The sequence below is a fragment of the Phasianus colchicus genome, chromosome 1 (genome assembly GCF_987193195.1).
Source record: "Phasianus colchicus chromosome 1, bPhaCol1.hap1.1, whole genome shotgun sequence".
NCBI classification, from domain to species: domain Eukaryota; kingdom Metazoa; phylum Chordata; class Aves; order Galliformes; family Phasianidae; genus Phasianus; species Phasianus colchicus.
In genome coordinates this window covers 13,930,658-13,955,834 of record NC_143436.1, presented here as the reverse complement: position 1 = coordinate 13,955,834, position 25,177 = coordinate 13,930,658, and the positions used below count along the sequence as shown (strand labels likewise).

Genomic DNA, 25,177 nt, shown 5'->3' with positions numbered 1-25,177 from the left:
TTTCCGGCTGCAGAGATGTCAAGCTCTGCTTGGTTCATCATGCACTGTGGTATTGGCAGCTTTTGCTGGATTTGATGTTGCTTTCTTTTGTAGTTGCTGTGAAAGCTGTGGCATCATGAAGGATGAGCAGCCTCTCTGAACAGAACCATGGCGCACCTGACTTACATTACATTGAGAAAGATGTATTTTTTGAAGAAAGCAAAACAAACAAACAAAAAAACTGAAGGGCTTCAAAATAAGTCATTTATTGTCTAGGAGGAAAGTTTCCATCCATGGCCTGGGTATGCAGTGATGTAATATTACAGTATTAAAGGAAAATGCTTTTGACCTTTGTAAGAACCTTCTCCTTGCTTTCACGCAGATAAGTCTCATTTTGGGAAGCATGTTGTTTGCTGTGATCCCATTTCTCATAGCAAACTTGTTTTCTATTTTCTTTGTGGACTAGAAAATTGCAGTCTTATACATCATGCAGCAAAGTCTGTATGACTTCACTCTCATAAGCAGCACAGGGAGCTACAAATATTCTTGTCTTTTTAAAATCCACGTTTGAACTCTATCTTCACCTGTGCTGTTTTGTGTGTCATATCTGCATTTTACATCTATTTCTTTTTAAACTTGGTGATTGTCATCAACAGGAGCTGCAAATTCAATAGAATTTCTGTATATATCAGCCCTCTCAAGTGGCATTTAGCCAATGTCAGAGACCAGTGAAATTCAGAGCAACTAATTAGCACCATGTGACTTCTGGGATGATCCCGTTTGTCCATCTAGCAGTTTTTCTGCCTTTATAGTTTAGATACCTTGTCTGTATTTCAAGTATTTAGAATATCTATCAAAATGCAGCCACATCTTAGAACAGACACTTGGTCCCTGAACTGAACAGAAGGCAAGTATGCAATTGCTTACACAGATTAATAGATTTCAGTAGTACTATATACTATATAGCATGTGATATTGAAAAGGCAGCAAACATGATGTTCGTAATAGCCTGAGCTTCTTAGAAATACCTGAAAATGACGGCATTTCAAACTGCTTTGTCTCTCCTGCTGTGCTGCTCCCTCCACCTGTGGTGCAGCAGCCTCTCTTGCACCTCCCTTCCCCTGGCTGCTTCCAGAGCCATGTCAGCCCATGGCATTGCCTCTGGCACTGCTGCTGCCATCCCACAGGGCACCAAGCACATGCTTGGCAGGAGCCAGCCATGGGAAGTGAGGAGTCTGTAGAGGGAAAGGGCTGCATTGTTTCCTCTCCCGAATGAAGTACCACCTGCTGCTCCCCAGAGGCACGACCAGGCCTGCATCTCGCTTGGCTGGTCTGCGTGCCTCAAGGAGAGCACAGCAGTGTGAATGTGCTGAGCATCTGGGGGGCGTGTTCAGCAGTCGCCTACAGTGTGTGTGTGATTAGGAAGCTGGGCAGGGGCCCTCACTGTCCTCAGAAATAGCATTCTCTGTAAAGGCTGTAAGGCTGCAGCCATTGTGCAGAAAGGAGGGCAGGGCATGGGAGGAGCACCTGCACAGACTTCTGTGGTATTTCTCCTGAAATACTGCTGTTTTCATGGAGCTGTTTTCTCAGCTTTTGTAAAATAAACTGAAGTCATCCACCTAACCCATGTGTTTCTAACCACATGGTTCATGGACTGGAACATTTTTTATCCATCATTAGAATCATAAATATCTGAAGTTCAAAGGGGCGCATGAGGATCATCGAGTCCAACTCCTGGATCCACATGGGACCACCCAAAATTCAAACCCTGTGTCTGAGGGTTTTATCCAAACACTCCTTGAGCTCCATCCATGGCCCTCTGGGGCAGACCCTTTTCATTCAAGCACTGTTCATGTGATTCAGGAGGTGGACCAGCAGATATCTCTTCCCTGAGTCACTTGTGAGTCCCCAGTACTGAACTTCTCCACTGGTGTTCCCAGGCCACAGTTACAGATCCCATCTACTCCTTTCTTTCACCTTCTCTGCGCTGCAATTGTTCAGTCATGGTCCCCTCTTACCCATCACTTCTCAGTACTTCTGCAAAGTCTTCTCTTCCCTTATTGTCTGCGCTTGTCCCAGTGTCACCACCATCCCCATCTCAGTTCATGCACTGTCCTCCTGCCCTCAGATCTGCTTTTGTGTTTCCAGACTTTACGTTACTGGGGATAGTGTTGGTCAAACTTTGGAGGCAACTTCAATCTTGAGACATTTTGCACATTTTCCAGCTTTTTGAAGTGTGAGATTCTGCTGAATTGGTATCTTCTCATTAGAAGGTTTAGACTTCTGGTTAAGATCCCTCCCTTTCCCACTTTCTATCCAACCAGCAGACATCACTTTCTGCTTTAAAACACTAAGAAACTTCCAAGATCAAAACATGGCTGGAGCTGAAAGCTCCAGGAAGCTCTCCTGCTCCAACAAGGCAGGGTTGCCAGGTTGAAAGATCTTTCACAGATTTTTTTTCCAGCATCTGTTAATCAGCACTCAAATCAGAAAGTGTTCTGAGGGTTCTAATGAGAACAGAATCTCCAGAAATGTTTAGATGTTAAAAATGAAAGCACCTCTGTTGATTATACGTGAACTGTGAATTTTGCCCTATGTGTATAATTTGTCTTAACTTGGAGGACAGCTTTTGCACCAAGGCCAGACCCTTTCAACATGTCAGTTCCCAGCTTTGGGGAGAAGGAGCTGAACGAAGGACACTGCAATTATTTCAGCTGGGGTAACACAACCTGTTTCTTTAACCTCGTCTCAGAAATGAATGAAATGTTTTTACTGAAGTTTCTTCTTCAAATCATTAAATTGGTATGAGGCAGACACTGTTAAAAATAATAATAATTATTTTTTTTTAAAAAAAAAGCTCAGAAGAATAAAATTGGCAAAGATCTCAGGATATGAAAATAGAGCCTTATGGCTGAAAATATTGGGTAACTGTTAAAGTAGCAGTTATCAGTACCACCTCCAATATTCGCAGCATGCTGTTGCCTGATCTGAGCCTTGAGAATATCGTTCACAGGAAGATATTCTCAGTCCCCATCACTGGTTATCTGAAGGCAGCCATTTCACAGAGCTGCTTCTAGAGACTTGTTTGGGGCTGCTGAAGCTGTGTGCCCACAGGTGCTGCCGGGTGGGTAGGGGGCTGTGCCAGCCCTCTCCTGCCCACTGTGCACCCAGAGCCTGGTGCTCCTCCAGGTGTTGCCCCTCCATATGTTGCCCCTCCTCCAGGTAGGCATTGGCATTGCTCCTTGCTTTTAAAGCACTGGATGTTTGGCATCAAATGCATGCGGTGTGAGCTGGGGTACAGGCAGAAATAGCGCCTGGTAGAGGAGATCTCACACGAATATTTCTGTTCATCTTGAAAGGGGAAAGAGAGAGCTCTCAGTCAAGCCCTACTCCTGACATAAAGCCACAGTCCTGTTGCTGGGCTGTGCATTAGCACAGCTTTGCTGCTCCTGGTCATTAGCGCTTGGCACCGCGTGTGCTTTCTTTCATTTTATGGGAACCTGATGTATTTCACCACTGGATAGAGAAAAAAATCATCGAGATTGTCAAGATTCATTTTTTTCTTCTTGAGGAACTATGAAATTATTCTGAAATGTATGACACGTGTATAATAACAGCCTAGTGCTCTGTTTTTAAAAAATGTGCTATAGGCATTGTGTGGTTTCCCAGAGGCTTAATGAGGGATCCATACTGTGTTGGAAATTTTTCAACAATAAAAATTGACCTATTACATGCTCATGTAAAATGAGGGCTGACAATCACATGAATATGTCCAAAATCAAATACAGGCATTGTAAAATATCACTTCTTTCCCATAGAGAAACTGGTCACCTGTTCCCAGTAGGGTTTTGCATTATATCGTATTCAGAAAAGAATAAGATGCTTCCCCATGGGGAAACAAAATGGCAGCAAAGTACTGGCCCAGTGCCCTTCTATGAATGCTTTTTGCTGACTGTTTTGCCAAGTCTTCAGAAATAACGCACAGGCATATTTTTTCAACATATGTTTTGTCTTTTTGTTGCTTTAAAAGCACAAAGGGAAGAGAGAATGTTCTGTGCTATTCACCACTTCGTCATCAAAGAAAGGAAGAATTCATTGTTTGCTTGCTTGATTTTCTTCTTCCCTCCATAATACTTCTTTTATTTTCTAAAAGTGTAATTGCTTTTGCTGCTCATTTAACATACACCTTAGAAGAGACAACTTTGTAAAAAAATTGAGCATATTGCTCTGAAGCTGCTATCTGCTTTCAGGGAAAATGTATATAATAAAACACTGAAATTTGGAGTCATGGCAGCAAAAGGTTGGGCTTGAGAATTATTCAGAATACCATCAAATAATAAAAAGCAGGAAAGTAATTAAATATAAGGAGTTAAAGAATAAATTGAGTGTGTTAAAGAATAAATTGAGTTATATATTGCTCTTCTGCTCGGAACAAATTAAGCTAGCATCAATGTTAGTGTGTTCTGTGGATATGTAGTAGTAAATTTAAGCCAACATGTAGCCTGGATGAAACCCTGGGTGAGTGTTTGGGCCAAGAAAAAAATTCACTGCTGCGTGTATTTCATTGCTGCTTGAATGTATATGTTCAAACTCACAGCACTGTGAGTCAATTCCTCATCCAGTCACCAGTGTGTGACGCACCAGAGCACAGAGCAGTATGAGGAGGGGGAATATCATGTAGGGAGAGGTTGGAGTTCATCAGAGATCCTGTCAAGCACTTATATGTAGGTGTTAAGAGAAAAAAGAGAAAAAGAAAGGATTAAAATATGCAAGCAGAACCATGATGGCAAATAAGGTCTTGATGCATCTTTGGTGTACATGGCTCCAAGTTATGGGACATTTCTTCATCAGGGGAATGTTTTTTCGTGTGGATCTCCTCGCATGTTCTTTGTCCTTGCTAATTTATATAGTTTAGCAACAACTACAAAAAAATCACATATGATAAGCCAGCAATGCAGTTTATCTATACTTAAATAAATATGGGTCAAGATTTATAATAAATATTGTAGAAAATTATTATTTTAGATAGACAAAAGTCAGGAGAAAATGAGAAGAAAACGTACGTAATTGTAAAGCTACCCAATCCATATTTTTTGTAAATAATCCTTGTTCTGATTTTCAATTTAGAGGTAGATAGAATGTAAAAGCATTATAGGTAATTATGGACAGGAGATTATTACAATACAAAAATGGTTGTGTGCTACTGAGGAAAGTCAGTGAAGTCATTCTGACCATAGAGAATATTGCCTTTATATTTTGGAAAAAGCCATCACTTAATAATTCAGATATTTCCAGGACAGAACTACTGAAGCTGGTATTATGTGTACAGCTATATGATATGAAAGATAGCAAAATAAAAATGTGAGAATTAGTGTTTACAAGAAATAAATAGGTATTGCAAGCACTGTCAGTTTTAACAAGGAATATCTGTTGTTACTTGTAGATGTTATTTGGATTATTACTTTACTGTTACTATATAAAAATTTCTTTGAAATACACTCATGAGTTATTTAAATGCATATAATTTATAATGACTCAGCTTCTCAAATAACTTATGCATTCAATACCATAATGTTTGATAACAATATCAGTAACAAGCCAATCCAATTTAATTGCTTTTACTATATTCTAATGTCTTGACAATTGCTTATAATCTGTATATTACAATGATGTTTTACTAACTTATTGTGAATTTAGTCTCTATGTTATATTTAGCTTATATTACAGTTTTTGCTGCTAGCAAAGGGAGCTTCCCCAACAGAGATGGCCACCACCACGCTTCAGATATTCAGATGCTGTTGTAATGCTCAATTTGTGCCTGATTCCTGCTGTAGATGATTACTGGTACATGACTTATGATTCATTTAGGAACAGAAGCTGACTCAAGCACCAATAAATGCTTGTCATTTACCTCTAAAACAGTCAATTTTCTTTAAGTAAACCCTGAGGAAGTTGCAAAAGTGCATACTGAAATTTGGCACTCACAGCTTGAATGCTGAGCAAGTTGTTTGGGAAAATTACATGGGAAAACCAATTTAAAGTCATTGAAGTGTCATAAGTATTGGGAGAAATAGGCGAATTTGCTGTATGAAAAGTGTAGCCAGTATCTAATTCAATGACAAGAGTCTCCTCATAGTAAGATTTAAAATCCTACTTGTAAATAATTACACGTATTTTATTTCTCTCATTTCAGTGACTATTTCGACAAGTACCTTCTTTGATGGCTTACTGGTGACTGGGCTCTACACCTCTACCAGCGTTCAGGCTTCCCAGAGTGTTGGTGGTTCCAGTGCTTTTGGATTTGGTAAGTCTGAAGTAATTCATGATCTGCAGCCAAAGCTAAGGAATAACTGATCCTCCAGAGGATATCAATAACAACACAATTACTGACACAAGTTAATTTAGACTCAGTAACCAAGAATACATGGAAGTCAGCTTTAGTCAATGAGATGAGGCTCCAAGGTGACTTTTAAGCACTTTTACTTGGATTTCTTCCTCTACTTCCTCCATCTTTGTTCAACTCTGGTACTGACCAAATTATGATAATTTTAAGAGAGAAAATTTCAGCAGCTATTGTGTTCAAAACAGTCATTTCTAAAAGGAGTGATATTTGGTATAAACTTACACATTTACTTCCAAGTGTCTAACTAGTGAACTGAAAAACTGATTCAGCTTAATGTTAGTCTACTTTTTCCACTCACTTAACAATAGTGTCTTCCTTAAAACCAGGATGCTGACCAATGTATTCTGTATAACCAAATATTTTCTATATGGGAAAAATAGTTATAGTACAAGAACTTCAAGTTCTGTTCAGCGGCAGAAGCCAGGCCAGCTGCATTAAGGACAGCTGCTCTGAAAACTCTCTTCTGAATTTCTGCAAGTTATTTGCCACTGTATAATCTGTGGACAGGTTGTTATTTGGCAGTAGTTTTTATTAGCCTCGCAGAGCTGTTATCATCTGTGCTGAAGGAGGAAGGCGACACTAACAGATCTAGTCTGCATGTTTTCACCTTCCACTTTGGTCTTCTTATCTGGATAATCCTGATATCTGGATAAGTGAAAATCCTTCATTGTAATTTTCTTTGTAACAATTCATATAAAGCTTCCTAGGGCGTGAGTGTCATTCGTCAGATGTAAATGAAATAGTGTGACGTAAGTGAGCTCACGTTACAAGTAGCACATTATTTAAAACTGTGAGGAATAGCTTGAGAAGGGCTCTGCCCCTGTGAATGCAGCATTTTAAATAAAAATCTCAAGTTTTTTTTTCACTAGCTCCTATGCTTACATATATATTGAAAAAAATGATTTGAAGGTTTCAGAAGAGCTTATGCTCTTGTGTGTGTCTTTGCAGTCACAGTAAGAAATAAACAGTGAAGGAAGGATGGCAACAGCTTTTGAATTTAAATTTCTATGCATGTTCAATGCATGATGTACTTATGGCTCCCAGCATGGAAAACTGCCCTCTGCAGTGAGAGCTGAGAAGGCTGGCCTCTTCCAAAGTACATTTAACACACATATGATCTGCGTTTAATATAATTTGGTAGTTTACAATATTTTAAAATCTACAATTTGCAGTAGAGAGTATTCTCCACCATATATAACAAATAGTTTAATATACTAATAGGTAGGAATGGCACTGTTTCATTCTCTGACACAAACATACAGTACTTATTCAAGAAAGCCTAGATCCATCTGTTGTGTCATCATTTCTAATTAGTGAAGAAGTTGCTCTTCATTTCCAGCAAGTGATCGTGATGTTCAGGTTAGATTCAGCTTGCTGGAAATGATTTTTTTTCCTAAAGCTGAGAACTGTGTAAGATTCAGAAATCAGAAGCAAAAGACTTATATGGCTTAGCATAGAGTTGGTGGGTGGGCTAAGATGGGCCTTTAAAAGTACGAGGATAGCAATATTCTGAAATTGGGTTGATAGTAGCTGCTTACAGTGTAAGGAAGAATATTTTTTTTCCATTGCAAAAATAGTACAGGAGAAATGTTCCTGTCCACGTTACTCAGGAGGTCACGTGAGATTATCATCACATTCCAGTCTCCCCCTACTCTATGAAGTCTTCCCAACATACACAGACGTGTCTTTTCTTTCCCACAAGTAGCTACAATTATCTTTTAATCACTTTATTTAGGAATTCACTTAATGGAGACATAATCACTCTCAATTAACACAGTTAACCACATCAAGAACCTTCAAAGAAAAATGATAAAATGTTAATACTAGCAGGTTTAATTATAAAGGTTGGGAATTTTTTTCTTTTTCATTATATATTATGTAGCCAAATAAATACTTCTTGGCTTCCTCTGGAGGATTATACTAACATGAAACTTCCTGAAATATTTATTTGGGAAACTTTCTAACAACTCTTCTAGAGGGAAGTGAGTCAGCTTTTGGGGGATGGAACTTAAAAGTTGTCTTAATTATTCATCTTTTCTCCAAAGCTAAACCATTATCTGGGTTCAGACAAAGGTAAAACTAAAATTGTAAAGCTAAAAGTGGAACCAGGATAAAGCATAAATACATACCGGAAACCTCACCAGCCAAGCTGTGATGATTTTTAGCAAAGAAATGATCCTTAAATCTAACTTTTAAGAACAGCATTTCTATCTATGATCCCTTTGATAAAATAAATATCCAAAATGACATCTCTCTCGTATCATTTCCACTCTTACGTCCTGATCAGTGGGGTGTGTATCTGGGACTCATTGTCCTTAATTGTTGCCCTTAAGGCTTCATTCCTGCTCGTCATTTCCATCTTTTTTAAGCCATATCATCACTGATACCCTTGATATCATTCACACCCAAGTTTCCCTGAAACGTGTTTTGGAGGATCTCTCCACCCCCGTGCACATTTCTCCTCTTCTTTTGAGTCTGAGGGCCCTTGCTGGTGTTCTGCCTCTTTTCTACTGCATGGGACATGTGGTAGCTGCACTGTTCACTTATCAGCCCACCAGGGCTACTCTGCCACATGGCTGGGATGTACATATGGTGACTGCCAGACTTCTTGCAAAAATATTACAGAAAAGCAGGAAAGAGCAGCAATTAAAAACATGTTGGGAAGCTCCAAATGCAGTGGTCAGTTTTGATAAGAATGGTGGCTTGCAAATGGGATTAAGGCTCAGTGGTGGGGTGGGTAGAGGGATCTAACTTGGATAAGTGCAAGAATGCAGCTGGGTTCCTCCAAAACTATATGCACTTGAAAGCAGGGAGCACAGTATCATTTCTTCTACTAAAGGAGATTACAGCATAATCCCTCAACTGAGAACCTGAATCTGTCCTCATTACAGAAAATGTAAGCCTGTGTAGTTAAGCCAAAATATAAATCTAATTTTATGTGAAATCATAATTAATCATTACACTGATGTTTACATTTTAATAAGTGTAGAATAAACAAATAATTTTATAATAGCAGTCATATATGCATTAACGTTTTAAGCTAAATTTAAAAGGGTCTGTAGACCATATACAGGTTTTGTGTTTTGTGGTAGAGACAATGGATTCTGAGCTCTCCGTGCTCTGGAAAGTGTTGCCACAGCCTAATTGGCTAACAGAAAGATTTGAGCTTATTTTCTGCATAAATTTATACAATAAGTTACTACCTTTTAAAACAGATGTCTCCTATCTAAACCAAGGTCATAAACTGCTGATGAATTTTAGGTTTTGTTTAATTCTGCAGGCTACTTCATAAGACTCTATGAGAGTGATGTTATCTGGAAACATTTTAGGGCCTGAAGAAGAGAATTCCATGTGCTAGGAAACAAACAAACAAAAAATAGCATATGAAAGATAATTCTTTAAAAGATTATCTTATTATTTTTCCTGTTTTGCAATTCCTTGCTTCTGTATTATTAAGTTCATCACAAATTCTGTAAGTAATACCTTGAGTCTCTGGAATTTTTTTCTTGTTTTAATTTAAAAGAGTTAAAAATATTCCTTAAAGTATGTTGAGCAATACATTTCCTAGAAGAATGCTTGGGAAGAACAATCATAAGAAATAATTTCTTGCCATTACATTCTATCTTATACTCTTTTTCTTCTAAATTACTCTGTTACCTTTAGAAGGATTAAGGCAACTTTCACCGAATCCTCTGACTGGTATTTTGGTTATGTATGTTTGCATTGCAGACCAAAGCCAAAAGCCCTTCAAGATTTTTGGCTAAAGAATCTCTGTGATTTGGTTCACAGGACAGATGCAGTCTTAGGGCAGATTTACTGCAGCTGGGAGTCATCAACAGTGTTGCCAATTTCATCCCTGGAGAAAGAAGGGCAATGTGGTGCCTGGGTGGCTGAAGGGCACTTGCACTGCTGTCTCCAAGAGGGCATCGGGATGTGTGGTGGCTGTGCCAGTGGTGCATGGGTCAGGGCAAGCACTGAAGGTGTTGGAGGTGCCCATACTCTCCCTCTGTTCTTGCACTGGGCGCATGGTTTTGAGCCCCTGGAGGCTTGGTTTTGGCATCAGTTCATGCTCAAACACTGTTGGGTCTGGGGTAATGTTTTGCTTTCAGATTTTGACAGATGAAAGAAAATATCCCCTGCTAACATTATGAGATAGAAAAAGACCAACTGTTGGATTTTTCTTGTTAGGTGAGCCTACCAAGCTGCTCCCTCCTGCTCAGTCTTTGCCTCTCTTTGCTTATCCGCAGCTTTAAAAAGTAAGGAATAATCAGCAAATGCCAGTTCTTAAGAAAAAGTTTTCAGTTACATACATACAAACTGCTCTTGAAGTGCACTTCTGTAACTTGCTGAAATTGCTGTGGATCCCTGGTTTACTTTGTGACAAGCCAAATGGGCTCCCAGACCCTCCCTTCGCACCGGAGATACTTGCCAGAAACCAAACAGATGGTAAACTAGGAAGAAATGACCCTTGGCATTCTCATTAGAACAGTTGGGGAAGTTTTAATAGGCCCCTATTTGCCTTGTGCTGTATCTAATACCCTTTGAACTGCCACTTTTTTTTCCAGTTTGTTACAAGTCAACTACTGCCATGTATATTTTAATAGGGATTATCAAATACAATTTGCCCAGAAGTTGTACCAGCCCTCTGCTGCTAATTAGCAAAGTTTAAATAATCACTGAGTTCTGGAATAATTGGAAAGAAACACCGTTTTCCCTGCCAATGCGTAATTACCAATTAACAGGAAGATAAAATATCTGTATAGTAGTCTTATCTTGAAGAATTTGTTAGCAGTCAATTAAATAGTAACTTAGTGCCAAGCTGACATTGGTCAAGAAAGTTTACATTTGAGTTTAATTTTATAGTACTCCCCTCTGCCAAGAGTATGTAGAAAAGCCATAATGAAACTTTCAAAGTTTGTCTACCAAGATATTTGATTATTGTATAAATGTATTTATATCCAAAAGTTGACTATTTCTAAATAAATAAATAAATAAATAAATAAATGGATAGATAGATAGATAGATAGATAGATAGATAGATAGATAGATAGATAGATAGATAGATAGATAGATAAATGCTTTCAGCTTTATTAACTCAACATATTTATGCTACCATGGCAAAAGCAGTAAGTGCTGCTCACTTGGCAAGGAACTGTCCACCTGCTGGAGGGGAAGATTGCCTATGTGTACCTGGCTGAGGCAGAAGTAATACCCCACGAGTGGAGGATCAGGATAGCCAGAAAGGCAGTTTCTACAGAAAATGCTTAAACTGCCCTAGTCTGGGTGTAGTGCAACCCAGTTCTATCACCTGAACCATCATCCATTTCTGAAGCACTCTTGTACTTGCCAATTCCCTGCCATGGCAGCAGTAGCTCAGCCCTGCTTCTTGGACATCAAAATCCAATTTACCTAATCTGCTGAGAAGCCCTGAGTTATTCTGCAATTTAACATACATAAAATTGAATTATGGTGTCTGCTCCATGATTTATTTCAAACATCCTTGGAGCATTATGAAGATGACAGTAAAATAATTCAAGCTTTTAACCTCACAAATATATCTGCAGCTCTCATTAGCAGTGACCTGGTCAGAGTGGCCAATCTAGAAAAGGAGAATGAGCCTATATAAAATGAGATACACATAACACTGTTTATATTTGTGAGTGCAGGTGGAATTTAACACTACAAGTACCACTTAATGCTTTGCAAATGGGGAGATAGGTGGACGCTGCAGTTCTGGAGGCAGAAGGAAATTTTACAGCCCAGTAGTGCTTTTAAATGGGCATCTGTACTTTCTAAACAAGGCGATGCCTTTAAAGACAGTTTTACATAGCCAAAAGTAAATTGCTAATTTGAGGCTGGTCCAATTCAGCAAGTACATTTACTCTGTAGTAATGGTTTTTCAGGTCTTATATACATCTGTTTTTCTCCCCTGAGATGGCTAGAAAATGGTAAGGGAAGAATTTAGAGGATCATTGAATTTTAATAGGATTTTTTTTATTGCATTTTAGTTTTTAATAAAATGCAGGTAGTAAAAAACCAACATAAAACTTTGTGAAGTAATCAGTTTTTGGGCTACCCCACATTCCTAAGTGAATTCTGATCATGGTAAGGTGTGGATTGCCTTAAAAATAATCTGACAGGTTGGTTATTTTTATCTATTATAATACCTATTGAAAATTGTAACTAATGTTTTTCAGAGTGTAAAAATTTTAGGTCCCATTAATAACATAATTTTTTTTTTAGATATGTATACATTCATATACACACTTTCACACACATGATTTTTTCTTCTTATTTCATCCTAACTTCTTATACCATCTTCAATTGCTGCATTTTGAATGCTGTGAGTCACCATGTTCTGAATTTTTTTGTTGTTGTTGTTCCAAACAAACAACTGCACTTGTGGCTTTATCTCCATTAAATTAATAGCAATGATTAAGTATCCTGCAATTTCAGTATCACCTTAAGAGAGCTGTAGTCTGTCTTATGGAGATCTCCCACACTGCACAGCAATTTGTGTGTTGACAAGCTCCAGTTAATTTCTGCATTATCAGCCCTTACATGTCAAACTTGGCACCAGAAAAATGAGAAAGGCTGGAGGAGTGACCGCATGGGAAAATTTTGTGAAGGTGAAAGATGTTCAGAGTTCCTGGGCTAGGACTGAGGAGCCCTGTGCAGCTCCCAACAGTAAAACCATACCTAACCCTCAGTGTAGGTAATATTCAGGCCTCTGAATCTTAGATATTAAATCAGCTTGCCTCCTTTCATGAATGACCTCAAAAAAATGACATTTCCAGACTAGCTTGAGCCTATAAGTGCTTACGGCAATCAAAAATGCATTGTCATTGCTTTGAGAGCTATGTTCAGCTGGATTGATAGGTTGAAGTTCCGTGGCAATTCTTAATAACAGAGAAATATCTGTAGTAAAGTAGGGAGAAAAGACCATCATCGAGAAATTTAGGGCCATCTTAAAACAGCATTCTGTGTGACTATGCCTCAAGAATATATCAAGCAAGTGTTCCAGTGGCTGCGTGAGCATCACTCTGCTAACATGTCTTGTCTGTGTCACTTCTTGTCCCATGGCCCTTTCTGTGATGCCTGGCTGTCATGTGTTGTGTTGCTATAATCAGCTGGAGTCCCCTTTCCTGACTCCCTTATTGTGCCACGACTATTATTTTCCCTATATTTTGTGTTTATTGGGAAGTGATCACGTATTCACGCTGAAATTACGGGGTTCTTGGACTTCATCAATTAAGATGCATTGAAGCCTCTTGTAAATGTGAAATGATATTGGGAAATAGTTATTTTTGTAATTTTGAAGACAAGTTTGTAAACTAATTTCTGGCATATTATGGCAAACAAATGTTGTCATCAGAATGCTTTCCCCATATCTGCCAACATGTTTTATTTGGAAGTGGAGTTGATGAGGCTTGGGAAAATGGATTTTAAGAGTCCTGTGCAAAGCTCCTGATAATCACCTATTGTAGCTGTTGATTTTGTGGTTTGCTTATCTTTTCTTGGTGATTATGACTGATAACTGTTTGTATGTTTTCACAGATAGTTCATAATAAAAACCTGCTCCAGGTCTTGTAAAATAAGTAACCCGATAAACTAATAAAAGGGAATTATTAACTCTAGGTGACGATTGGTACAGCTGTATTTTTATCAGATGTGAAAAGTACATAAGAAATAAATAAAACTACTCAGCCCTTGCTGCTGAAGTAAGCATGGCAGCTGGGCTGCCTCTCAGATCACGTGCTGCACAGAACAAATGGAAGAGCAATCAGAGCTGTTCCCACTCAGCCATTGCTGGAAGTGTTGGCTTTAGAGAGAGGAGGGGATTGTCAGATTCATGGAGAATCATGGAGTGGCTGATATTGGCAGGGAGCTCAGGGTCCATCTGGCCCAATTCAGCCCCAGCAGGGACACCTGGAGGAGGGTTCGCATTGGCACAGCCTGGCAGCTTCTGGAGATCTCATTGGAGGGGGCCCACAGCCTCCGGACAGCTGTGTCAGTGATCTGTCACTGCACAGCACAGCAGTGCTTCCTGCTGTTCAGATGGGACCTTCATGTTCTAGTTTGTATCTATCACCTCTTGTCCTGGCACTGCAAGCCATTGAAAGAAGCCTGGCTCTGTCCTCTTTGCAGCCTCCCCTGCTGGTGCAGGGGATTCCCCTGTGCCTTCCCTTCTGCAGGCTGAACTGGCCCAGCTCTCTCAGCCTTCCTCACAGAAGAGGTGCTCCAATTTCTTCATCATCTTCATGGACTCTGTCATCATCTTTCATTGGACTCTGTCTGTGTCTTTCCTGTACTGGAGAGCCTAAAGTTGCACACAGCACTTCAGATGTGCCTCACCAGCACTGAGTAGACGGGAAGCATCACATCCTTAATCTGCTGGTGGTACTCTGTCTAATGCAGCAAGGGCACAGTGCTACTACTTTCTAGCTGGGTCCATGCCCCCTGCATGTCCTGGTGCTGAGGTTCCTTCACAAGGGCAGGACTCTGTGCTTCTCCTTGCTGAACTTCACAAGGCTGCATCAGCCCACCTCTCCTGTCTGCTGAGGTCCTTCTGGATGGCACAACTTTGGCATGTCAGATGGTCCTACAAGTTCTGTGTCATTTATAAACTTGCACATGAGGCAAAACATTATACTTTCGCATTGGCACAAGGTCACTCTCATAGCTTGTCACAACAGAACAAGAGTTTACTGACGCAGTAATGTTGCAGTACATTGCAGAAGTTGGAAAACTTGAGGATAGATTGAAGTGAAAATTACCAAAAGTCACTTGTTCGTAAATGAACATCACTTTGCAAGAGTCTGAGTTGGTTTTACATTGAGTTCAGTCCAATTGTCCTTGCTACAAAATCACCTGGAAGAAAAAGTGAAGGCTCTGACATGAAATCCTTACTCCTTGAGACAGGGCTGTTTCTCAGTTCTGCTCAGCTGGATTTTATTACTGAACAAAATCCATTACTCCAAGGTTCCTGCGTCCATCCAGGCACCTTATTTTGTAAAGTTATTAAAGGGAGAAAAAAAAACTTTTTTTTTTAAAAGGATGTGTTTACATTTTGTTAATTTACCTACTGATTGCTTTTAAATATTTTGATCAACTCTTAGAATCCTCTCGTATGAACACTGACTTTTGCTTGTAAAAAGAAATGATGATCTTTAACTTAAAACAGTAACTTTAAGATGTTTGTCTCACTCCAACTTATAGGAGAGAGAGGAGGTTCTTTTAATATATGTATATACCCAACAGCAAGATTAAGAGAGAATGGGTCAAATGGTAGCCCAACCTCTTTATTCAAATCCTAGTTGCTTAGGTAGATGGGGAAGGGGAGACAGGCAATAGAGAAGAGATAGCAAATAGAAGCAAGGAGTCTTTGTAGAAAGCAAGAAAGATAGTCACCACCATGGGTCCAGCATGGTTCGTAGTGCATCTGTTGATCTCAGGAACTTGTCACTGCTGGGGATGGGAGAAAGCCAGATGCTTTGCAGCAAGCAGGCCCCTGGGGGTTCTTCCAAAGAGGTTTCTTCCCCTCAGGGAATTCCTCCGTCAAAGATTTCTTTGGTATTTCTTCTCCAAAGTCCTTAGTTTAGCGAGAGCCTTTTATCCTCTCAGGCTTCTCAGGTTGTTTTTTTTCTTCTTCTTTTTTCTCTGTTAGTGTGATGTACCTGGCCCAACAGGTAGGCCAGCAGGGAGTGGTGCCTTCGTTGTTGTGCACAAGCATCACCTTTTGCAGTGGTCAGCTCCTTCAAGCTGCACCCCCAAAAAAGACTGCTTGTCCCACTTCTGCTTCTTTACAATCATAAGCAGAAGTACTGTGGCGCGGTGACACCCACCACTCCCCCCTAGATAATTCACAATTGTGAGTTAGAGTTTTATCACCAAAAAGGCCTCACAAAGCAAGCTTTGAGACAAAAAATAAAACACAACAGTTTTGTCTTTCACAGTGTTACTGCCTACAAAGAACGGTTTTTAAGTAACATTTGTCAAGTGAATCAACGTACTGTAATCCTGCCCCCATTAGGAAGGATAAGGCAGTTATTAAAATCTAGGGCAACCTATAACTGAAGCATTTTTCTTCATAAACCCAACCCTGAGCTGTCGAATGCCTGCAGGAAACAAATGTTAGGAGAATTAGGGGCAATATACAAATATGACATTGGGCCTCATTGTGGGAAGGTAAAGATGTTTTGCAGGTGTTTGAGAATGGTTTGGGTTTTTTTTCTAATCATATCAAGTTAAATAGCTGAATGTTGAAAGATCTTGTGGTGTTTTGGGAACATATGGTCTAAGCACTCTAGTTGTGTTCCACTTTATTTAAAACTGTTTAAATAATTACTTGGCAATGCTACTTTGCCGGCATTAATGGAAATAATGAATCTTTTAAAAGTAGCAGTTTATTAATAAAGTCAGCTTTTTGCTTTTTGAACATTGAGATTTGTTATATGCTTGATTCTGGACATAAAAGAGACACAAATATGTTGTGACATTAGAGTCATGCTCCAGTCGCATGGCATCATAGTCACCTTGACGTCCTGTGACATGCTGAAAAGATGAGGTAATTATCAGAAGATTGAATCAATAAATAGTGACAGCAATAGCTGTTAAGATGAAGAATATAAGTGTTAATGAGGTGTAGAGTAAAAAAAAAAAAAAAAAAAAAAGCTAAAAGTTGTTTTATTCTGCAAGTCTTAATTTTTAGAAAGATTAAGCTTAAATTTTTAATTTTGATGTGAATGGTGGATCTGTTGAAATATTCCATCTGCTTGCTCAGCACATATAAAAAAACATTATTTTCTCTCTAGAAATGAAACTATACTAGATTAAATAATAAAGGTCTTGATTTAGACTCTTCCTTGTTAACTACCTACTTAAATTTATCACTGAACATGTAATAAGTAGTATCAGAGGGACTGTAGAGCACACAGTAGTCATAATTCAATCATTCAGGCAGCTCTGTCAAAATATTTGCTTACGAGGGCAAAGATGTAATGAACTCTTTAAAAACCTTCAGTCATAATTTGCCAGAGTCCAACCAAAATAAACTTGGATGTACTACGCAGAAGAAAGTTGCTTTAGCTGCAGTTTTCCCTGGGATTGTGAAAGAGATGCATGCTAGCTTCTAATTGAAGTTTGGCTGAAGATATAGCATGAATATGAAATTTAGATTTGCACTGAAGAATTTATCAAATGTGTGATAATATAAAGCAACTTTTTGCTTAGCACGATCCAAATAAATGTTTATTTGCTCTGCTGAAATACTCTAACTGAGCAGTATATGCAAGATTCAAGAACTTTTCCATTTTTTTTATCCTGAATAAATATTTTTGGAAGACTGAATTATTACAATTTTACATTTTTAAAACCAGGATTTTTTTTAGGATTTTCTTCTGTATTTTACTCATAGATGGATCTTCTCATCCAGTTCTGAGGATCCCTTCGTTCAGTACTTTCTGTGTAGGGGCTTTGGGTGACTGACTGGAAGCTGAGGCATTCACACACACATGTGCCTTCAAGTTCCCTGTTTTCCAACGACTTACACTGACATGCAAAGTACTTCTGAAGGTCTAATTTTCTGACATAAGCTGCTATTCTTTCAAAGGAATGTTGAAAGACATCTGTCATATTTAGTTATGACAGGAGGTTGTGGTAAACAGCTGAGCTGGTTCCCCCTAGCTCCCTTTCTGCACTGGGGACAGAAATGGGCATTTTGGGGACATTTGTCATGTTACTCTGCAGTGGCCATCTAAACTAGACAGATGATTTGTATTCAAGTCATTATTTCTTTCCACTGCTTTCAGTAGGAACTAAGGTCAGTAGCTCAGCTGCGAACCTCAACACACTGGAAATTCGAAGTTGAGTGACAGGAATCTCCTGTGTTGTAATGAGCACCAGAAAACCCTGAAACTTGTGGCACAGTTGCTTCTTTACTTGACAGAATGATGTAAGACCATACAGCATATGAAGCACTGGAAATGCAAATGCTGCAGGGACAACTGTACAATTTGGTATTGGTCATATTGTTCATTCTTGGACTAGCTGTGCTTCGTAAGACAAGCCCGTGTTCTTCAGGGCCAACAAAGCGGTGTGTTAGAGAACTGGCCAATCACTGAAGCAGTTGAGTTGGTGGACAGCTCCGCTCAAGGACAAAATTGTAGTCTCTTCATGTGGAAAAAAAAGTTAGCTAGATTCAGTGAACATGGAGGAATGGAACAGATTGGCTTATAGAGGCTGAGAGACTCCATAATGTTAATAATTTTGTTACAGAGAATTTTGATTTATTAGCATATGAAGCATTTAAAGTTTAAGTAAAAGTACAAATTGGAGTGTTCCTTGAAAAGCTACCTTTGAAAGTCTTACCTGTCCTCACAAGAGATGTGTAAAATTTGTCAGAAGTGAGCAATAGTCAGGGGAAAGAAAAAAAAATTAAAAAAAAATCAGCTACAATCAACTTGGAGTTGATTATGAGAATATTAAAAGTTTAATACACATAAATTTGTGGCACAGTATCTCTGGCCCATAGCAGAGAACTTCCTTCTACAAAGTCACTGCAGCTAATATCCAAAGCATAAATCTAAAAACAAGAAATGATATGTGCTGTTTTTCCTTAAAGTAAAAGATTCACAAGGTGCTACAACTGGTTACTTTCCTTACCTTTTCATATGACTGAGCTTTATAACATCGTAATTTGCCAGTAAAATATGGAGATTGATATTGTGTACTTATGAAAAATTATTTCAGGAATCTTGTTAATAGTTCCAACATAGATTTAGTTAAGTGGAAAGCAATCATTGAAGAATAGATTTTTAAGCGTACAAATGAAATCAAAAATTTTGTCCTGTGAGAGAAATTATTTGCAAAAGAATCTACTGATCTACTGATGTTTGCGTTGAGTTCCTCATCTTTTCTTTTCTATCCTTCTCTTTAGGAAGTAGATACTGCCTAGTTACAAAATGTCACCTTAAAAGAAATATAAAAACACCAGCTGGGTCAGGATGCACATTCACACATCTGCATGGTGTGCTCTGTTATGATCAGTGGAAGCCCAAGGCTGTTGTTACCTAGCCACCTGCCAGAGGTACTCAGGGTTCCCAGTAGGTCTTGCATTGTATCTGCCCTCTACCCAATGCGCCACGCACTTCAGAAGATGATGCTGAATGTTGCTGTGCAGTTGGGACAGCTGGCGAAGCACAGGGATGAGAGTTCCCTAAGGCAAAGGGATGTCCCATACCCTGGGCTCCATGGGCTGGGCCAGGCAGAGCTCCACGAGGGAGCCAGGCCCAACTCATGCAGCACGTCTGCAATGTCTTGGTCTGGACCCGTGTTTTTCACCTTCTGAGACTCAGGGCATTGTTTGGTTTGGGAAACAAAACACTTCACAGTCTCAGTCTCACTCAGCCTTAGAAGCAGCTGAAGTGCAGCTATGGTTAAAGTGTATCTTAAAAATTACAGAGAGGAACTTTATTATTTAATAAGTAAACTGATTTATTAAATGCAATTCTATTTAACATTATCTTACTGGTGAAGGATAAGAAAAGGAGGAAAGGTTCTTGTTAACAGTGTCTGATTTTATGCTGGCTGTGGAATTTGTGCTATTGCAAACACTCTGAAGTACTTTCTCAAAAGCTGGTGCAGAAGAGTCTCGTCAGGTTGAGTGGCTTTTCATGCACTGTGTTATTGACTCACATTTGATGGTTTCCCATGTGTATTTAAAGGCTGAATTCCAGACTCCAGTGAATGACTCCATAAGCATTTAATTTTAAACTGCAATTTGCAATTTCCAATGGAGGCATCTGCTGATTGTTGACGAGAGGGCCAGGTTCTTGAGTCCTACCTATTGTAATCTACTTACAATTATGCTTTTGTGCTTATCCCATGCATTTCTTGATAGGTGAAATGAAATAACTTCAAAGAAAATAATGCCTGTAATTTTAAAAATCACATCCATAGATCAAAATGTGTTAAAACTTCATTTAACTAACACCCACATTCATGAATCACTGTCTAGTACAAACAAGACGTTGTGCTTCGTGTTTATTTTCATTGCCTATTTTAATTGACAAGAAATTCCTCCTTTCTTTACTAATAAAGGAAAAAGCATAGTATTATCTTTATGTATCAGAAAATAAAAGCTCTTAACAGTGAGCATTTGTACCAGAAAAAAAACATGAACTCTGAACTGGTAAAAATGAGATGTCGTTAAGTGGATATATTCAGGAGAAATAATTGTAGACCTGATTTTATGGATTCTCACAAACCACATGAGCAAAAGTGCCTTGTTTTACAAAAAAATTAATAATAATTCTAGTCATAGAAGGACTTGCTCTTCAAAGTAAATCCTAGTCCATCTTACTTGCAGCTATTTCTTGAGTCATTTTTTCAACACACAGTTCTGTTATAGTTTTTGGAATAAGAAAAGGAGAAACTATCATTCTAATTAGAACAGGCATGACGTGCAAGGAAACAAAAAACTGATAACAGCAGAAGAAGCTGCATGTAGTTTAAGAATCATTCTAATCAAGGGAAAATGGCTTAGACTCTTCACAAGCAGATTTTGTATTTTTTGTGCCCTGAGGACAAACAATAGATCTGAAGTGTTTCAGAAAGCCAATGTAATGAAATGACCTTTTAAAACAGCAGATTTTGGAAGGAAAACACCGGATGCAGATAGAGTACTGCTGTTAAGTAAAACACTACTGTACCACTTCACATGCAACAAGAAAGGAAATGGCATCATTTGAATGAGTCAGAGAACTTTAAATTGAGATGTTATTAATAAATGCTAACTTGCCTTTTTGTAACTGAAGCAATGCTTCCCACTCCTGTGAAGTACAATAGAAATAGAGAACATTTGTTTGATAGCCAGATTTTAATTTTTTGCCAGCTAAATCTAAATGCTAATTATTGGTCTTTGCTATGAGTCCCTCCCACTGTGAGATCTTCCATGAAATTTGAGGTTTACTTTGTGGACATTTGTCCTGTTTTAATACCTGGGCACTGTGGTGCCCAGGAACCATCCCCAAGAGGGGATGTCACAATTTGGCTCTGATCCCCATGACAGCAATTTGGGAGCTTGAATGCCTGGATTTAAGCTTTGACTTAAAGCTGGCTGAAGTCTTTTTATTGCCCAAATTCCTATTGCAAAATTGTTTCAATACTTCATTTGCCTAGTGATTAGGAAGGTTGTAAGTTACCGTAAATGTATTCGAGTCCAGTTTCTACTCTTTGTTCTTATACAAAAATTATCTTTGTCTTTAACAGCTTCTTTACAACTCCGTTATATATAGCAGTAGTCATCCTCTCTCTAAACAAGATGAGCTTATTCTGACTTCCTTTATGACATATTTTATATTCTTCTCATCATCCATGTAGTCCTTCTCTGCAGCTGCTCCAGCCTAACTTAATATTTTGAATGCAAGCATTCATAATTATGCACAACAACTGAAGCGGTGCCTTAGCAGTGCTTTACCAGTACTGTAATAACTTCCCCATTATTACTGAAAACAATTGAGTGAATACATTCTAGGGCAGAGTTTGCCTTTTTTCACATCAGCAGCTCATTGAAAGACTGTGATTGACTGATTTGCTTTGAGCTTTCACCTCCTTGGTCATTTCTATCTTAGAGCTGAAAGTATTTTTGTCATTATCTAAAGTGATCTTGCACTCAATACAAGAGGCAAAGAATCCACATTGTATCCCTTTTTTTTTTCTTTTTCTTTTCCAGTGGTCAGTCATACTCCCTGCTTAAAAAGTTGCCTAATTTCCAATTTTAATGTGGCTTGTTAGAACTCCCAGGATCTCGTTCTTGTTGATACCTCTTAGGCAATGTCTAAAAATCTTTTATGAGTCACATTTTCTTTATGTTAGGATATCTATCTACTGAAATCAAATCACTCCTCAATTCTGAGAAATACATTATAACCTACAGTGACTGAAAACTAAGTTTTTTAGTGTAAGGAATCTTCCTCATGTCTAAGCAAAAGGTATAAGGCTTATTAGCCTTTCACCAGGCTGTGGCAATTTTCAGCTTCATTCTAAGAATACGAACCCCCATCACAGGTATTTTTGCACCTCTCCATTCCTTATTCCTCCAGATTTGTGTGCATTATCTTCTGTTTTGCTTTGCTTTTAAAGGAGACTGTTTACCAGAGAGTCACATTTAGTTTGCCATATCTCACCTGATTAACGTGACTCAGGATTAATTCCCACTTATGTTTATATAACTCAGAAAATGTTGCTATTCGTATCTGCTTTCATGTTACTGATGAAAATGCTAATGACTAGCAACACTCATGAAAGTGCTATTGAATGGTCATTCATAAGTGACAGCTGGTCTAAGCGATTCAAGTTCTTAGTGCCATAAATGTATGGTTTGATGTTATATTGGACTAACTTGAATATAAGAATGTTGTGTTTTTCAATAAGATGCCTCAGGAAAATCTAATAGTGATTTTCTGCTACTTGTCAGAGATTTTTCATGACCTCTCTTTGAACTTGTTTTTTGTGTCCTTAATATTCTCTAAACAAGTGAATGGGTGTTGACAGTCAAAAGAAAAGGTTTCAGGATATTTGCAATAGAAAAGCATTGCAGCAGATTCTATCATTTTCCTGCTCTGCTAATTAACAATGGAGAAGTGTTATTATATGAAATTCAAGCAGTTCAACAAGAATTCACTTGATTAATACATGTAGAAGAATGCCTCTTTTAGTCAAATACTGTTTTCCTCTGAGATCCCATTAAAAATTTGATCAAAGTTTAATTATAACATAGGCCAGTTTTGTTTAAATGACACTGAAAACATCAAGGTCCTTCACATAATGGGTTTTTATGAAATAAAGAGAATTGGTAATTGTCATGAACCAACTGGAAGTCTGCAGATTTCATTTTCAGCCAAATGCTGCACAATATAGGGAAGAATTCTCTTTTGATGATGTCATATTGCAATGAACATAATTTTTTCATTTATTTTTGGACATATCAGCTCCAAGTCTCTTTAGTACTTGACAGATATGCACAGGATATTTAGGATTTTGTGAGCACAGCTTTCTTTCTCAAGAGATCGGTGACAGAGAGACCAACGTACACTGGATTTCATGAGTCCTGGTTTTGCTACGGAATATTGTTTGGTAATTTGTTGGGTCTACTTCTTCTCAAGAGGAAGGTGAAGATAGCTCTCTACTGCAGTTCTTCAGCAAAAAGGAATCTGCAATCTTAAGGAAACAGCTCAAAGGGATGTGTTGTAGAACAAATCCATATGGGGATATTCTAGGTCTACAAGAAGTGTGGAAGCAAGGAGAGTGGGAAGAAGATAATGATGGAAAGGCTGGGAATTGAAGGTTTGCTGAAGCAAAGAGAATGAAGGAGAAGTAGAGGATGAGAATAGAACCAAGAGAGATGAGTCTATACAAATCAAAGTGCATCTTCTTCCTTGTGAAAATTAATCCAGGAATCCAAATGTAGTTAAAACAAATAGCTTGTACAAAATAGATGGAAGCTTGTAAGTCAGCCTTTGGTGGTCAATATGAGACCCCTCTGCCACAGATAGGGTCACCAACCTCCAGATCTGGTACTAGACCAGGCTGCCCAGGGCCCCATCCAACCTGGGCTTGAATACCGCCAGGGATGGAGCATCCGCAGCCGCTCTGGGCAACCTGTTCCAGCACCTCACCAATCTTTCTCTAAAGAACTTCCCCATGACATCCAAAGAAGACCTATGCTTATAAGAAGCACAATTATATGTACAACTATACTTGTAGTGATGTAGTTAACAATTAGTCTTTTTTTTTGTCCAGGTGCTCTGCGGCACTTCACGTACAACTTTGAGCAGAGCCAAGCAACTCAGTGATCTCATGCTTTTTCTGTATAATGCATCATATTAAAATGCTCCACTTCACCAAGAGAGAATTTTTCATTTCACACAGTATTTCTGGGGAATGTTGGAGATAATCTTCAAATTTCCTTTACTAATACAGCATCTTTCGTAAGGTGCAGGTGGAAAAATTGAAGTGGGGAAGGTATCATTTTCATTTTATGATTGGGACAAAAAAGCTTTGATGCTTCACTGAACTGTTAGGATTGTTTAGATGCAGACTTCTATTAAAAGTTCAGTAAACTGTTTCTGTCTTTGTGATTTCTGTTGATTTCATTCATGCTATTGATCGTGCTTCACTGCAGTTTCCGTTATCAGTCACTACTTGCCAGTGGCAAGTCATGGCTTTGCTGGTTTCTATGGTTGTAGACTCACCACTGTTACATACCCATCTCAGTTTAGGATGATCCTGTGGCCAGATGACATTTATTTGTCCTTCCCTGATATCAGTTACCTTCATGGTCTCAAGGAACCTGGAGAAAAACCAAAAGAAAATGACCTTATCTGCCACTGCTTCTCAGTGATTTACAATGATTTCTCTTCACTTCAGCCCACTCTATTTTTTAGTTATCCCTAACAATATGATCGTGCTAAACCTGACTGCCCAAGTTATACATCTCTAAAAATTTCCATTTTCCCACACTGCATAGAAATAATTATAAAAAAATTTAAAATGCCTGAATGCCAAATCTGCTGTGAATATATGGATCTGGAAATTTGTTTTGAGTCATGGACATGAGTCTTTTTTGATAGTGAGTGAAAAAAAAAAAAGGTGCTTGCTGACAAGAAAAAGAATTCCTTCCTTTTCTACTTCACTGTACTTTAGGACTAGCTGAGGAGAATCTCAATCTGCTTTTGCTACATATATTAATGTTTTGTGTGTTCTGTATTTCTATTATCAAGGCATGCTTGAAAT

The 25,177-nt window shown here is 38.6% G+C and overlaps 1 protein-coding gene across 2 annotated transcripts in view; it reads left to right on the top strand.

Moving 5' to 3' along the window:
• RELN (reelin) overlaps positions 1 to 25,177 on the top strand; it is a 272,506-nt gene that overhangs the window by 36,970 nt on the left and 210,359 nt on the right. For both annotated transcript variants that reach the window (XM_031595823.2, XM_031595892.2), the window contains exon 2: positions 6,173 to 6,283. In XM_031595823.2, the coding sequence (XP_031451683.2) occupies positions 6,173 to 6,283 (111 nt within the window). The remainder of the gene's footprint in view (positions 1 to 6,172; positions 6,284 to 25,177) is intronic.